Here is a 17,072-nt window from a genome sequence, read left to right on the forward strand (position 1 = left end):
AAAATATGTACAAACCTTCAGGATACATGGTTCAATCAAATTGTTGTGACAGCCCCATGATCCATAGACAAAAGAGAGGAGCAAGAAGAAGACTTTCAAGGCAAGGAATGAGGGGAACAAACGTTTCACAATCTACCCAAGACCACATAGCCTCAGAGCCACCGAACTTGGCATAGAAGGCAACCAGTTTTAGAAAAAAATGGCCACTGGGGGTATGTTTCATAGAGAGGCAATGACTTGCATTTGCATTGCAGTGGTGGTCTGTACAATTTTATTTATTTTTCGTTTTTTTGCTGCACACAAGGCTCAAAGATCTGGGGTTTTTAAGGAAGGTCATACCACTTGTACAGATTCTTCCACCCTAGATCTGTGATCTCAAAATCTGGAACATCTATGGGGGAGCTGAAAATCACAAAACAGTCGAGAAGCCTCGATGACAGGCTAGTGATCATCAAATTAACTACCAACTATACAAGAGTGAACTTGAAAGGAGGAACAGAATAGATGTTCCAATACTAGAAATGAATTTGGGCACCGCTTTCTCCACCGGCATCCTCCGAGGGCGAGCGCAGGGCGGCATGTGGAGTTGATGATGAATCGGAGGGATTGGTTCTTGTATGTACTTTGGTTTACGATACAAACGGGGATCAGCCTCGAAGGGGACAAGTGAAGATCGAAACTAAATATAAAAAACCAAAAATCAAAATAAAAAGATGAACATGAACAGGAAGAAGGGGGGCTGCGGATGGAAGAACCATTAGGTGTTGAATCTCCGTCTCAAGGGCTCGACAAATCATCTCAATGCAATAGCTATGGTGTCTCACAAAATTGCTGCCAAATTCTTGTGCTGTGCACGGCATGTCCTTTCTTGCAGGCAGGCAGGCAGGCAGGCAGCCGAACATTAAAAGTATGTTGTCGACGATTAATTTCCTCAAAATGTGGACTCCAGTCATGTCGCCTCCAGTCAGGTCTTGCTCAAGGAGGCATGCGTCATGTTTCGAAGCTCCTCGCAAAGCTCATGCTGTAACACAAGAAAATGTGAGATTTTTTCCTATTACATTGGGCAATCGTCTTGGTTGGCTTCACAGGCCCACTCCGTCGAATTGTGCCCTTGAGGAGACGTGTCGCCATGGTTCACCATGGTAGTCGTCTGAGGCGGCCATGTCTGAAACGCAGCGGTGCAGTTCAAGTCGAACGGGCGCACCAAGTTTGCAAGCTCCTCAGTTGCACCCCCTTGCTCTAAAAACGATCGGGGATCACAACCATTGTTCCCAATCTGCTCCAATGTCTGAACAACCAAACCAAAGCACCACAAACCATGTTCAAACACCTTGTAATATTGGACGTTTACACAAGACAACTGATTTTTATAAAGTAATGAGGCTCAATGGAGTTGTAGAGAAATTCCAAAATGAAGTGATTGCAAGCGTTGCAGACCTGGAGCTGCAGCTTGAGGAACTTCACGTAGTGTATGGCTTCGTCCAACATGGACGCTGTGTCCATTTTGGTGCCGCCCGGAACAAGCCGCTGCAAAACGCGGATGCGATCGCTGATGCGCTCGCGGCGGTGGCGAGCCGCGACGCTCTGGGGGTCTTTCGAGATTCTCACGTTCCTTCTCTTGGGACGGGAGCTTGCGATCTCTTCCAGACTGGGTACAGGCTGGGAAGCATGCCGAAACAAGATGGCGCGCATGCTGGCGAACTCGTCCAAGTCCACCGGCGATGCTGCACCACAATTGCCACTGCTCCGTAGAAATGGTTGCGGTGAGGGTTGCATCAAAGAGGGAATGGTAAGCGAGTCGGAGTAGGTCGCAGTTAAACCTACTGTCGAGGCTACTTCGACGTTATACCCTCCGAAACTCTCTTGAAACGCAAGAGCTTTCTCGGGTTGTTGCTGGTGATGCTGTTTCTCCACCTTCTGACTGAGATGCATCTGATCCACCATCCAGTCTCCGTCGTCCCCTTCGAAGCTGCGGCGCTTGAGACCCGTCATTGCAGGTGCGCACGCCTCACCGCCGTGTAAAGAATCCTCGCTTTCCGCACAGGCTGACGCTCCTGGCGACAGCGGCCCTCCCGGACTCCTCATACGAAAAAAATCGTTTTTGGATTGTGGGTGGGCGGCCATCAAGGACGCACCATTACTAGCGGTGCGATCAAGCATGCTGGTCAAAACGGGAGATACGGGGCCGCCGCCGAGAGAGGGAATACAATTCATGTGAAGATTATTCTCTGGTGCACCAGTGCAGTCGTCGTCCGGGGATGTCATCTCGCTTGCGCTGGAATCCACCATACTGGAGCTGTTGCTGGACTTGAGCAGCGAGTCAAGGTTCCCACACCCACTCTGCGATGGCTGGTCCATCATGCACCCCACATTAGCCTGCACAAATGCCTGCACCAGAGCTTGCTGCTCCGCAGCTCCCATCGGATGCAGGAACATTGACTGTGATTGCAGCCCATTGTGAGATTGCGTGTAATTAAACAGAGGACTGATCGAGGATTCGAGCATTGGGTGCTGATGATTGCTCCAACCTGCACCGGAATTCGACCTGCGCACGCACAAAGAGGTATAAAAAAGAGAAACAGCATGATCATTCCAAAGATTCCAGAACCTAGTCAACATGCGTACAGTGTATGTGGCAGATCGAAACCCTTCCTCGTGACTGCTAGATAGCAGCGGGTCAACCCACAAACAGTCCAAGGTATAAAAAAATAAAAACCTTTACCAGACACCAGATGGATTCCAACTCCAAAATAGAGGAGATCGTTACTTTAGAGATTTATCCCCAGCTGAGGTGAGTGGCGAGCATTACCATTTTTCCATAGTTCTGAGCGCGCTGCGATCATCCGGTCTCAAACTAAGTGTCATCGTTACTGATATCTGCTTGGAAACAAAAAATGAGGAATCAACCAACTCCGAGCACTCTAGTTTGTGGCGTGAGCTACTTCTCCGGCCTAAAACTCAACAACCCGCTTTATACCACAATCTCGCCGTGGTCTTTATTGAGCTATTCTTCTCGCAGGAAACTGTTCCTTCCGATGGTGATCCGTCTTTTGTGTGTAATGATGCAGAACAAGGAGCTGAGCACTAGAGTATTACGGCAGCACTCCTTGCTGCAGCTGTGTCGGATATTCTACTCGCAAGACAGACCCTGCTTAAAACTAAAAATTTACAAATTTAGTCTAAGATCTGTTCGCTTTCTTCTGCTGTGCGTATACTTCAAAAATCCGTCGTTCTAGGGGGAGAATATCGCTGACAAAACTGGAGAGAAGGTTTTTCGAAGCGAAAGCCAGATCCAACGGACGAGGCAATGTGACACCAGCGCGACAGATCAACGTTAGGGATGAAACTCGGCAGCAGTGACGATCATGACGCAATTTCAAAACTGCAGAACTCGATGATCAGCTGTACCCCAACACTCCGACTTCAGAGACCAGGTTACACAGATAGAACTTATCGCAGCTGAACACAGCAGATCAAACCCAATACCGCACCGACTGCAGCCCGTTTTCCAAATCCTACGAGCTATCGCACCGCTAGTAAATACTCGAGCACATCACCTATGTGAATATCTTCGACATCCCCTAAGGCATGTCGAACACTGAAAAACTCGCTGAATCTACAGGATAACGTAACGGACCAGCTACATAACCATCAAACGGCAAAATTGGGTTTCACAGGGTTACAGGCAGGCTCTACACTGACTCACACTCTCTCTCTCGCTCCTCCTCCTCCTCCTAGTTTTCCTCACAAGTTGGGTGACGGAAATGGAGACTTCAGCAGAGAGCGTGGGGGACGAAGCACTGAGGATTCGCGGCACATGGTGATTACCACTTCAACGAAACGATGAGAATTTGGTCGGTCTGGAGAGAGGAGGATCTTTTGCAAGTCACCATGAAAGCTCTCCAATTGACCCCTCCCTGCTTTATGCTCCTCACGGCAGCAGCTCCGCACCCCAGCTCGCATCGCTCCACGGAAATGAGTTGCGGCCTATTTCCGAGACCATCCCTGCGTCCTCGGAAGTAGAACCTTGGTCTATGCTCTAGATTCAGAGGCCAGGATTTGCCAGTTTCGGAAACGCTGAAGAAGCTCACCGCCAGTGTAGCGAGCTGGCGCATGACGGCATTATTTTTATGCTGTAGACTTTGAGAGGAGCTTCTATGTTTGTCATGGTTATTTGGCGCTTTCGATGATAACTGTTTAGATTAGTTATTCCCCCGTCCATGATCGCAGGATCTCAGCACCAGGCTGCTATGGGGTGCATCAGCAACTCATCCACACAGTCCAATCTGAGGGGTGATCTACCACTGCATCATTCCATGCAGCAAACCTAAGTTGATCAAAACACATTGACCAACACCTAATTTACTCTCTCTCTCTCTCTCTGGATGTTTGGGTTTTGTTGCATTCCAGAGTGTGTATGACTCCATTGCATCAGTGTTTCAGTTGTTTTCTCAGCTGGAAAACCTAGAGAATTTTGGTTTTGAAGGTTCACAGACATTCGTTGTACACAGTAAATGGGACAAAGAGCTCTTATGATGATGCCCACCATCTTTTGACTTCATATATTTTTTTAACTTTTTTAACTTTTTTAACTTTGTTGAATTCCTTTTCTATAACATTCTACTTTGTGTAAGAGTCCACACTTTTGTCAGTCAGAGTCTCATACTATTCAAATGGTGTGGAGTGGTGTAATTACTGTATACTTTTACTACAGGCTAAAGCTCTTGTATGTTATCCTACTTTAGATGGAAATTGCTTGTTTATTTAATAGTAGTGCTAATTAGAGTTTGGGATAGATTTTTGGGGGTTGTACTCCAGTCTATTCCCTAATCAGAATGCTATCACCATATGTCTACTAGTAAACTGTAACAATTATTATTATTAGTATTCACCCTTCTCACATGTGTTTAATATGAGGAAATAATTACAATAAATTCTGATCTGCCAGAAGGATTCTTCAGAGCATTTGATAACTGCTTTGTGTGAGACTTACACCTTCATATCATTCTGTGATAAATGACAAACATGTAAAATAATCCTATTAACTGTAGCAATGGTGAAGAACAGGCATGCTTTTACAAACTCTGAATGTTTTCTAAAGCTCTTCAAATAAAATGTGATTTTTTAAATTTTATAATTATGCTAATGCAGTGCAATTTCAGCCACCATGTTCATACGTACCATACCAAACATGAGCAAGTTCTCTGCAGATAACATTGTAGTGTGTACATACTTGTGGATGGAGACTAAGCAGTTAAATTGTATTTGGGAGCCTAGCTGTGTTCAGTTGCACAAAGATTGTCATGCATGGTGCACTAGATTACCTTAAGGATTAGATACTTACTACATTAGACCTCTGCAGGTAGCCACTATACATGCCACAATGTTAAAATGGAATCAAGCTTGAAAAAGTAGAATAATAATAATAATAGTAATCTAATTTTCTTGCAGTGCTTTATCCAGGTTTGCCATATTTATATTGCACATATCTATACAACTGAATGGAATTTGAAGTTATTTCAATTTCTGCAATAAATTGCATGGATTTTGAGACAAGCTTTACTGAATAATTTTGTCACATTAGAAAAATACTCAATTTTGTTATCCACTTTTTTATATATATTATAATTCGATTCTCAATTGAAAGTGTGCTGCTACAAGAGATTTTCCTCACCTGATTCTGTACATCAGGATTAAATTTGTGTATATGTATATATCAATACCAGAGCTCAACAGGAATTGTGAGCAAATCTATTGGTGCAAACAACAGAAATGGTCACACATTTGGGGTCTTTCCATATTAGATACCATCCCAAAATCATTTCGTGAGTGGAGCAATCTTTCTTTGTTATTTCACTCTATTTTTTAATTTTTTTTATTTTCCTCTTTACTTTCTCTGTAACATGCAAATTTAACCAAAATTAAATGATCTGCAGAGGTCTAATATAGTAACCATCCAAGCTAATACTTAATACAAGTGTTAATGACACTGCCCTACAGAGGAAAACACCTGGAGTTGGACACAGCCCAGAAGTGGATAATTTAAATGACCCACATGTCATATAATTAATAGGCTCAATTATAACATAAATTATAGATGAGCTGCTTTCATATTTGTTTATGATAAATGCAGTCTGAAAATGGAAGGGATTATTCTGGTCTTTGGGGGGGTGGGGGTTGCAGACAAGGCCTGGGTTCACCTGCTCCCCATTTCCTGCCTCAGAGTTCTCAAACACACAAACACAAGATTCCAACTGACCACACTGCAATATATTTATTTATTTATTTGTTTATTGCAGTGTGGTCAATGGCCATGACTGGGTTCTCATGTGGAATCAGTTCAGAGGATTGACTAGTAAAAACCCACTTGTTATGCATTGAGAATCCTTTAGCATTGTGAGTTGATCTTGGAACCTTTGGGTTTTTTTTCCTTTTCCCCTAAACCCTAAAATTGGATTGATGGGTTTAATAATAATAATAATACTAATATCCAGCCACAACAATTGCAAAAACATCAGCTCTCGAAACGAACACCAAAACCAACTCCATTTGGATCTACCATTTTTGATAATTCAGTGCAGTGTTGGGTTGGGTTGAAAAGTATATCAGGGCATGATCTCACTTGTTGGGACAGGGGATTTGCAGCCTTGATTCTGGGGAGCACTATGGCACAATTTCCTCTATTGGCTGCTGCTTCATTCCTTGATTCTATACATGGAAGGCTACAAATTTTGAACATAGGCATTGACAAAAATAATAAGAAGCAGACAAACACTTCCTTCTTTTCTTTTTCTGTGGTTATTGTGCACTTTGATCTCATCTCCACACTCTGTTCAGTTGTACAACGTTTAATTAAAGTATCTGTGCTTCTACGAATTCAATTTTTTAAAGGCTAATTTCTCAATACACACAAGAAGGCATTGGTTTCAAGCAAAAAGTTGTTGAGCATACATGTCAATTCGCCATATTGCAACTGTATGCTGGAATGGTTTTAAAAATATATATAATCATATATTTTTATATTACAAAAATTTAATAGAATTGAGTAACCAAAATATTTCACCTCCATATTCTTATTCTTATTCTTGGGTGCAATGAACCCCTTTTTGTGTGAGTACATGCATACACAAGCATACCGGGTCACAAAATCAAGGAGGAAAGTAAGATGAAGGAAAGCGAAAGAAAAAGGGAGATTTCGTTTCATTCTTTCTTCTAGTTAGTTCTTTTTCTTCTTCTATTCAAACCATAATCTACATTATATATATATATATATATATATATATATCTATTTTAAATTACGTAGTTTCACATGAAATTTTCGAAGGATCTCCAGTTGAGATCCGAGGCGATGAAAATCTTGGCTCCTAATTTGCAGGGAGCGGTGGCCCAACTCAATAGTTCCCATTTTAGAAAGCCCGGGTATAGGATCTATATCTACGCACCGCATGCCGGCAGACGGTTACAGGGGGGCTGGGGCCCAGACAACAAAAGTGGTCAACAGTCGTACTGTGGGGGCCACAAAACCGTGTGACTATCCCGCGCCGTGGTAGTGGTGACCCGCTGCTAGCGGCGACAGGTGGCACATGAGCGCTCATAGGCAGGGCAGTCTATTCCCGCGCACACACATCTCACGGGTTCCTACCCCCGTGGTCGGTGCCTCTTTACCCTATTCCCACGCCTCCATCTCTCCCAGGACAAAAGCTTCTCATTCTTGTTCTAATGAAGTTATGATTTTAATTATTCCAACTTGTCACAAAATGGAGCATCTGAATCAACATTTAGCTTAGCCACTATTTTTGGCTATATGAGGGGAAAGCGTCATTTTTTTCCTGTGCCAGTTCATTTGTGTGTTCATTGTTTGTAGGTTTTTTGTGGTGATTTATGTTTAGGTTTTAGCAGATAATCAATTCTATTTGGACTCAATGAATCTATTCAAATGAAGCAAGTACATGGTGGTTTGTGGTGATGTTAAGTGTTGGATTTATAACTGGAAAACTATTAAACTTTGGGGCATTATCAAACTTTGTGGTCATTGGGTTAAAAATATTCTATTCATAGCAAAAATCCACCCCTGCTTAAACAAAATCTTGTTTCCTAGTGGGCCAATGAATTAATTGTTTCCTGTTACTATTTTCCTTTCTCTTTCTTGATTATCTGAATTCATGAAAATAACTTCATAAATTTTGGTTGTGGGTACATTGCAGGAAACTTCAAAGTCAGAGCAATTTAATTGTATATGCAAGTTTGTATAAACTAATGTATTTAATTTCCATGACATCTCATCAAGATGAATGTTTGGTGTAGCCAACCATGGCTAATGATAGGTGCTGCACTACCGGAAACTGGATAGTATTCCATGACCATAGTTTTCTAATAAAGAGTGCAAAAAAATGTGTCTTTGGATGAGAATGTGTCATGACTGTTATATATAGTCTCCCAGTACATGTGGGAATCAGAGGCATGTAAGCAATGTCTTGTAATGAGAGGATACATTTTTCTATTTATAACAAATATTGGTGCTTTGTTCTTTACTTGCACTGGATTCTTCTCTCTCTTGCTCAAGGCATTCAAGGAAAGAGAATTTCATGTATATTGAAAATAATCACTTTGAGATATAAGATATTGGATAAAATGTGAATCTTACTGTAATACAATTTTTGAAAGATAAGGCTTGTCATGAAGGTAAGGTTTGAATCACAAGTGAGGTTCTTGTGGTATTTGTTTCTAGAGAAACAAGGGATTTTTCTAGATAAAAAATTGTAAAGCCTTACACAGGAATATCACAGACACTTTCTGTGTCATGTATGATTAGATGTAAACAAATAATAAGCAAATAAATGCTCTAATAAGCAAATAGGATAATTTTTTATTTTTAGATTTTAATGTTGTAAGAATTGTAGCATGGGGAACATATTTGATCAAAGTTCTCAATGTACTCAATGTTGTTAATAAGTGATATTGCAACTAAAACATAACATCAACACATGGATATAAAATTATCATATTTTAAACTAATTTATTATTATTTGTAAATACAATATCAAGTTATCATTATGAAAAGCTACAAATAATAAAATAAAATTGCAAATAGATTGTGTAAAAATTCAGAATCAAATTGCAAATTTGCAAGGTTGTTTTTTTTTTCTGATTTAAAATTTTAAAATTTTCATGACTAGAAATCAACATCCCATTTTAGTAAAAATAAACAAGTAACTAGAAGATGTATACTTAATATATATATATATATATATATATTTATATATGTTATAAATTTTTGTATTTAAAATAAAAAATTACAAAACTATATATGTGTATATACAAGGTTATGTATTTTCAAGTAATTTGAAAGTTTCCTGGTCCTAAGTTTATTTAATTGTATTTAAAATGTTTAACCTGATATACCTGATATTTAAATTGCAGATCTTATAGTGGATGCAATTTACTCATATGTGGTAATGTAGCTGAAAGTCATATTATTATACAAAATATAAATTGTATGTTCACAAAATCAAAATTGGCAGTAAATAGTATAATTCAAAATTAAAGTATCATTAAAATCATGTTAAAAATGAATAAGAGAAGGATATACTAATCCTACAGCGGATTGTATAATTTTTTCAAATATGATCCTTGAAAACTTTCTGGAATGAGAAGCCTTTTTTGTTTTTGTTTTTGCTTTTTGTAATATATACGAATGAAAACACATTATTATGTCTAAAGAATGATTCTCTCTCTCTCTATCTCTCTCTCTCTCTTTTATATATATATGTAGTTATTTTTAGATAGAACATTAGGGCTGCAAAGCATTGTTCAAACAGAAGTTTCTAGAATCAACACATCTACCCTCCAAGCAAGAAGTTCTAAAGTGAACTTTCCTCTTTCTCTCCTCGCTCTCTCTCCCGTTTCTCAAACGACGAGTTAGGGCCTTCCAAGTGTGTCCCGGAACCCATTCCTCCTGCCTTTTACTTTCTTACCATTTTTCCGAATTCCTACTTACTTTACTTTGACAAGGTGTGTTGGTCTCTCCGTAGCTAGCTTTCTTTATTCGGTGCTGAGGCAATTGCTCCTTCAATCTCCAACCATGATGCCCTACAATTTCTACCAACCACAGAAACACACACACATACACACCGCCACCATGGAAGTGAAAAGAGATCTAGGTAGCACAGGCGAGGCAGCGAGACTGGGCAGCAGCAACTTGAGAGGAGCTTGGCCACCAATCTATCAGCAGCAGCTCAAAGGAAGGGGAAGACACAATTGGGTGTGCCCAAATCAGCTTCCTCGGATTTCCCGCAGTAAATCCCACGCCGGCCACGGTGACATCCATGCTTACGTCACCTCACCGCAAATACTGTTGACTTCGGAACAAATCCGAAGGGGAGGGGATTTCCCAGAATAAAGTGGGATCCACCTCCGTACTTTTACCGTATTACACTACCCACGTGTGTTAATGTTACTACCGCGGGGACTGCTCTGTTCCTCCTCCTTCGGCGGCCTCCACGGATCATTCCACGGCTGAGATTTCACGATCCACCCTTGACTGAGACCCTTCTGTTCCCATCCTACTGTTCCCCATCACGTAGCCACGTCAGCCGCGAATCGGAGGCGCTGAAGGTTTTTGTGTTGCTCTGCAGAATTGGAATTAGGATAGTATATGGTTCCCAGTCTGACGTGGCACCACGGAATCAGATTCCCTTATGAATGGTTGCACCAGTTTAAAAAAATTAGTTTACATGTGGTTCAATTGATGTAACCATGAAAATATAAAAAGTGATGTCAGTGCTAATAATAGCATTGATATACTTGTAGCTAGTTAAATGGGGTACCACTGAGACAGTTGAAGTCGTAGAATTTTCTGTTCTTGGCTTTAAACTGGCAAGCTGATATATTTTTTCAGAGGATTGAGTTAAATGCAATATTTCCATGGTGTTTGAAAATTTGGCATTCAAATGGTATTGGTTGTTACTTTGCATGCACTGAATAAATAAATACATTTGATAATTCGTTGTAAATTTAATAATTATAATTTACAGAAGAGAAATAAAATCTGTTATGAAATTGAAAACGAGTATGTTTAAATCATAGATGTAATAAAAATTTCATTCAAATACAGTTATAAGAATATATGTATTGAATCTTTGGTGGTAAATTTTTTAATACTTATATTCTTTATTTTTAATATTTTTTTACTAAATTTTAGGAAAAAATAATTTTCACCCATGAAAGTAGGTTATAACAATCAAATAATACAAACCATGGCATTGCAGCATAATGAATTATAGGATGATGACTATTTTTTGGATTTTAAACTGATCCTTACAGAGAGTATAAAAGAAAAAAATAAGATTTTATTTTTATTTTTTATGATGTGGATTTATAAAGTCACAATATGAATATTTATTAGATGGCGTGTATAATGATGGACCTTTATTTGATACATGTAACTTATTTGATAGAATTCAAATGATGGACCTTTATTTGATAGAATTCAAATGCAAATGGTCTTTCTGGAATGGATGATTTAAATTGAATTTTAATAATTGCAAGAATTACATAATCATGGTGTCAAAAAAAAAATTATGTAGGTAGAATTTAGATGGCATCAAGGACACTTGGATTTGAAAAAATTTCCCAATAGTTTTGAGCAAGGACTATAGTAAACTATGAAATCATTACATAAATTGATGACTTGTGGAAGTTCAATGCAATGTTTTTATCATGTGTAACATTGATACACTATGATTTTTGGCAGTGCAAATTAAAAAAAAAAAAAAAAAATCAAACATGAATAGACAAATATCATTGATATACATTGAATTGATAGTGGATACAATGATATCAATGTGGATTGCAATACTATTGGCAATGATATTGTAAAGGAATGTGATACATTGACTAGAGTTTTTACTAAATTGATTGGGTTGAAATTGAAATGCATTTGTGATAAAAACAGTTAAGTAATTCAATAAAGGGAATTGATACATTGATTGGGATTTTAGTAAAAAATTGGATGTTGTATACATATCAATTTAAATGTATATTAATTTGAGATGTGTACACATAATCTTAATAATGTGTACACATATCAATTTATAAATGTACTATATTAATGTAATTTTAATACATCAATAATAAATATAAACATATTTTTATTCTTCTTCAACACAAAAATTTAAGTATTAAAATTATGTAGTATATAATAAGATATTGTGACCAAAACCATGTCAATTTAGTAAAAATTCTAGTCAATATGTCAATTTCTTATTATAAATTACTTAACTTATTTGATCACAAATCATTTCAATTCTAATCTAAATACTTCTAATTTTCATTTTTATAAATTGATTCATACCAAACTTTCATTTCAATCACAAACAATAGAAGGAAGATAGTTTGCATGAAATAATCCAACAGAAGCACCATCCATAGAGGTGGTTGCTCCATTGCAAAAGTTACCAATCATACATAATTTGGAATATAAAAAGAGACACTCATCCATGATTGTCTATATATAACAAAGCAAGTAGAATTTAATAGAATGGATAGATATGGAGAGTTATTTAGCTAGATTATTATTACTGCAATGGATGTAAGCATAGGTATTTCAGAGATTAATTAATTTATGTAAAATTATTCAACTATTAGGCTTCTTCACATTTCCTTACACATTCACCACTTTATATAATTCATCCATTTTTATCTATCATCCATTCTACAACTTGTCTTCTTTAAGACAAATTTTCATAATATCAAAATTTAATATGAAGAAATATATAATATTCAATAAAAACAATCTCATGTGAAATGAATTTTGGACTTTGTAATTTTTGGTGAAGAAGAAAGATATTTTGAGGCAATGGTATTTTGTTGCACATGCTAATGTTACAAGATAGATACAATAGCCATTCATAATATAATATTATCACATTTTTCTAATTGCTTCTTAACTTGCACTTTAATTAGTTCTCAGTTTGTACTTCCTATTTTATTTAGATATGAAAATTTATTGTAGATAAGATTTTAGGGTTATGATTTGTAGGCCTTACATTACAAATTATAATACATAATATAGTACATTTTGAGAGTGGTTCCTTATGCAACTTAGTAATTGAAGAGCTTTCGACAATGAATCTTAATGCAAAAATAGAGGACATTACCAACATATTTTCAAATGTGGCAGTTGTCAAGGACATGAATCTTGCAGAACTATAAGATGAAGACACTCTTGTGTCACTCAAAAAGACTAGATAATCTATCAAATATGATATAATATTAAACTAGAAGATTATTGCTAATAAAAAAAAGATTAGAAAGTCTTGAAATAAGACTAAGGATTAGAAAGGTGTTAGCAAGAGTGAAGAAGGCTTCACTTTTGTATCCATATATACTATCTAAATAGGATTTATGTTGTCGTGTTGTAATACGATTATATGATAAAAATATAATTAAAAAATAAATTTCTAATTAATATCTAATCAACTTGGTTCAATAATAATTTAAGATATTTAAACATTATTTTTATAAAAGCCTCTTAGTTTATTTTGTTGTATTATTAATTAATAGATTAAAAGTTGATTAATAATTTTTACGTTATAAAAATTCTTTTATTGCTTAAGAAAAGCCATAAATTGATAAAAATATGATAGAAGAGATAAATAATTAGTACAATTGATGGTAGGATTAAGTTGAAGATAGGATTAGGCTAAAAAATCTCTAAGATAGGTTGGATTGATATTTGGAGGTCAACCGTTTATAGAATAGGATCAAAATCAAACATCTAGCTACTAAAACTACCACCTACTACAAAATATGGTATCAAAGATATGAATCTTGAAGAAAGAAAATCCTCAATAGACTCTTATGTCAATGAAGAAAACTAAAAAGATACTCAAAAGGTGATATAATATTAGACTAGAATGACTATTGCAAAAAACAAGAAGATAAAAAGTCTTGAAAGAAGACTAAGGGTTAGAAACGCATTGAGAAGAGTGAAGAAGGCTTCACTCTTGCCTTCATATACACTTTTAACTAGAAGCTATGTGGCGATGTCCTATAGGACCTCCAAAACGTTTTGACTTTGTTAACCACATGTCTTAACTTGCAAGGCAAGTTATGTATGTATGCACCACATAGTTAGCTTGTTCTATAAGCTACTATATGGAGTTAACTTGTTCCACAAGCTACCAACACGTGGTTAACTTGTTGGCCAAATTTCTATCCTACAAATACATCTAACATCAAAACTGCATTTATGAAGCTTCTAAGAAGCTTTTGTAGAAGAATTTATAAAATTAATCTATATTTACATACTTTTATTTAATCATATAAGTAACTATTGGGTTAAATGTATATGTCCATGACATTACCTCTCCTTCTAAGACCAGTCATCACCTTTCATAGATCTTTGTAATTCTTTATCTTGGTTTCGATGGATGTCATTGATGAATGGCTTCAACTTTCTTTGTTGCATTTACAAGATTTTTTAATGGCTCCCATGTGCGTTCACTAATATAATATCCATGCCAATGAACAAGATATTTCAATCTATTTTAGCGGCACCTTGAGTCTAAGACTTCTTCCACCTCAAACTCTTGATTATTATCCACTTCTACAAGTTGAGGTAGCATTTGTCTTCTTCCAAAGATATTCATTGTCTTATACGGCTCAAGAAGGGAAACATGAAATACATGGTGGATCTTTATACACTCAAATAAATATAATTGATAAGCAACAAGTTTGATTTATTCAAAAATAGGAAAAGGTTCCATCCTACGATAGTCCAGCTTATCACAAGGACAAGTAGTCTTGATATTGTGACAAAGTAATCATATTTTGTCTCCTACATTGAATTATGGTTATTCCTTGCGATAGGCATCCATGTTGGTCTTTTGCCATTCTTGAGCTTCTTTTAGTTGTATCTTCATTGTTGCATGTAGCTTTGACAAATGATTTGCTAAATCTTTCATCACAAGATTATCAACTTTTGAAAAGTCAAAAATATCAAACTGTGGATAATAACCATAATTGACAAAGAAAGGTTTTTGTTGAATAGAAGAATGTACTCAATTATTGTATGTAAACTCTGCTAATGGAAAAAAAGTTGCCTAATCATCTTGATAATAGTTGATGATAAATCTCAAATACTACTCCAAAACTTGATTCACCTATTATATTTATCCATTAGTTTGAGGATGAAAAGCAGAAGAAAGCTTTATATCCACCTTTAGAATCTTAAATAGGATTCTCCAAAATCTTGATACAAATTGACTCCCCCTATCTCATATAATATTCTTTGGCAATGGATGATAACAATAGAAATTATTAATGAAAAGCTTAGCTATTTTTTTACTTGAAATAGATTTTATACATAGTACAAAATGTACTATTTTGGTGAAGTGAACTATGATTACGAATATAGAATCATATAGACTTGAACTTGGAATATTTGTAATAAAATCTACAAAAATAGAAGACCATGATTGTTCGGATATAGGAAATGGTTGGAAAGATCCATAGGATCAATGACGAGGAGTTTTTAATCTTGAACAAGTATCACATGATTGAACAAAGTCTTTTATTGCCTTCCAAATTTACAACAATCAAAAATCTTTGGATATAAAATCTAAAGTCTTGTTGAACCTAAAATGTCATGCTATTAAAAAATCATGATGTACTTGAAGAACACATAAATGTGCTTTTCTTTTTGGAATATATAGGCATCATTTCAAATAGAGAACATTATTCTTCAATTTGATCCTTAAAATATCATGAGACTTAAAAAAAAGATTCTTGATAATATGAACAACAGTCACGGACATACACATGTAAGTCAATAATTACATGTATAAATAGGTAGAAGTAAGTAAAAGTAGATAAAAGTAAGTTAATTCTTTATTATTTGGTATGAAAGCTTTCTAAAAGCTTCATAGACGTCGCTTTGACTTTATAGGTGTCTTTAATTGACTTTTTGGGATTAAAAACGTTGTCAACAAGTTTGCCATGTGCCACTCATGTTGTTAGCTTGAAGACCAAGCTAACTATGTGGCCCACATATAGAAAAACTTGCCTTATAAGTCAAGGCATGTGTCTTACAAAGTCAACACATATTGGAGGTCCTATAGAATGTTGCCACCTAGCCCCTAGTTAGATAGTATATATAGAGACAAGAGTGAAGCCTTCTTCATTCTTGTCAACTCTTTTTTTGTTTCCAGCCTAGTTTCAAGGGTCTCTAGTTTTCTTGGCTTTTGACAATAGCCATTCCAGTTTCTTTTTTATATATATATATATATATATATATATATATATATATAGATATATATATCAAGTTATTTCTATTTTTTCATCTTTCTTTGAGAGAAGTCTCACTTGTTATTTGTCTTTATCATAATCAACCACCATTTGGACCAATCTATAATTTATCTCAAAATGAGTTGGCTGAACTCAAGGAGTATATTGAAGAGAATTTGGCTAAGAACTTCATATGTCATTCCAAATCTTCAGCAGGAGCTCCTATTTTATTCGTGAAGAAAAAAGATGGATCATTGCGGATATGTGTTGATTATCGAGGACTCAACAAAATCACTATAAAAAACAAGTACTCCCTACTTTTAATATCTGGACTTCTTGATTAATTATATCAAGATAAGATCTATACAAAAATAGATCTATGGGGGGCATACAATTTGATACGCATTAAAAAATGAGATGAATGGAAGACTGCGTTCCGAACAAGGTATGGATATTTTGAATACAATGTCATGCCTTTTGGACTTACAAATGCACCAACAACATTCCAACATCTAATGAACGATGTCTTTCAAGAATTTTTAGATGATTTTGTTGTCTGTTACCTAGACGACATCTTAATCTATTCTAAGAACTCAGAAGAACATGAACTTCATGTTCGCCAAGTATTACAAAAACTAAGAGATATAGGACTCTATGCCAAGATAGAAAAGTGTGTATTTCACACTACTCAAGTCGACTTCTAAGGATACATCATTTCAAATGATGGACTTATGATGGATCCTAAGAAAGTTCAAATTATTATGGATTAAAAGATCTCCAAAATG

At 36.3% G+C, this 17,072-nt stretch overlaps 1 protein-coding gene across 1 annotated transcript; it reads right to left on the reverse strand.

Annotated features, from left to right (window-relative positions):
• Positions 1–217: 217 nt before the first annotated feature.
• Positions 218–3,882, reverse strand: LOC112279290 (uncharacterized). The gene is made up of 3 exons (XM_024513572.3): positions 2,810–3,882; positions 1,438–2,545; positions 218–1,288 (listed from the first exon to the last, which is right to left on the reverse strand). Exons 1-3 carry the CDS (start codon positions 2,863–2,865, stop codon positions 1,055–1,057), a joined length of 1,398 nt encoding a protein of 465 aa, XP_024369340.1. The 5' UTR covers positions 2,866–3,882; the 3' UTR covers positions 218–1,054.
• Between the last annotated feature and the right edge of the window lie 13,190 nt (positions 3,883–17,072).

Source organism: Physcomitrium patens, chromosome 3, assembly GCF_059467195.1.
Source record: "Physcomitrium patens ecotype Gransden chromosome 3, ASM5946719v1, whole genome shotgun sequence".
NCBI classification, from domain to species: Eukaryota; Viridiplantae; Streptophyta; class Bryopsida; order Funariales; family Funariaceae; genus Physcomitrium; species Physcomitrium patens.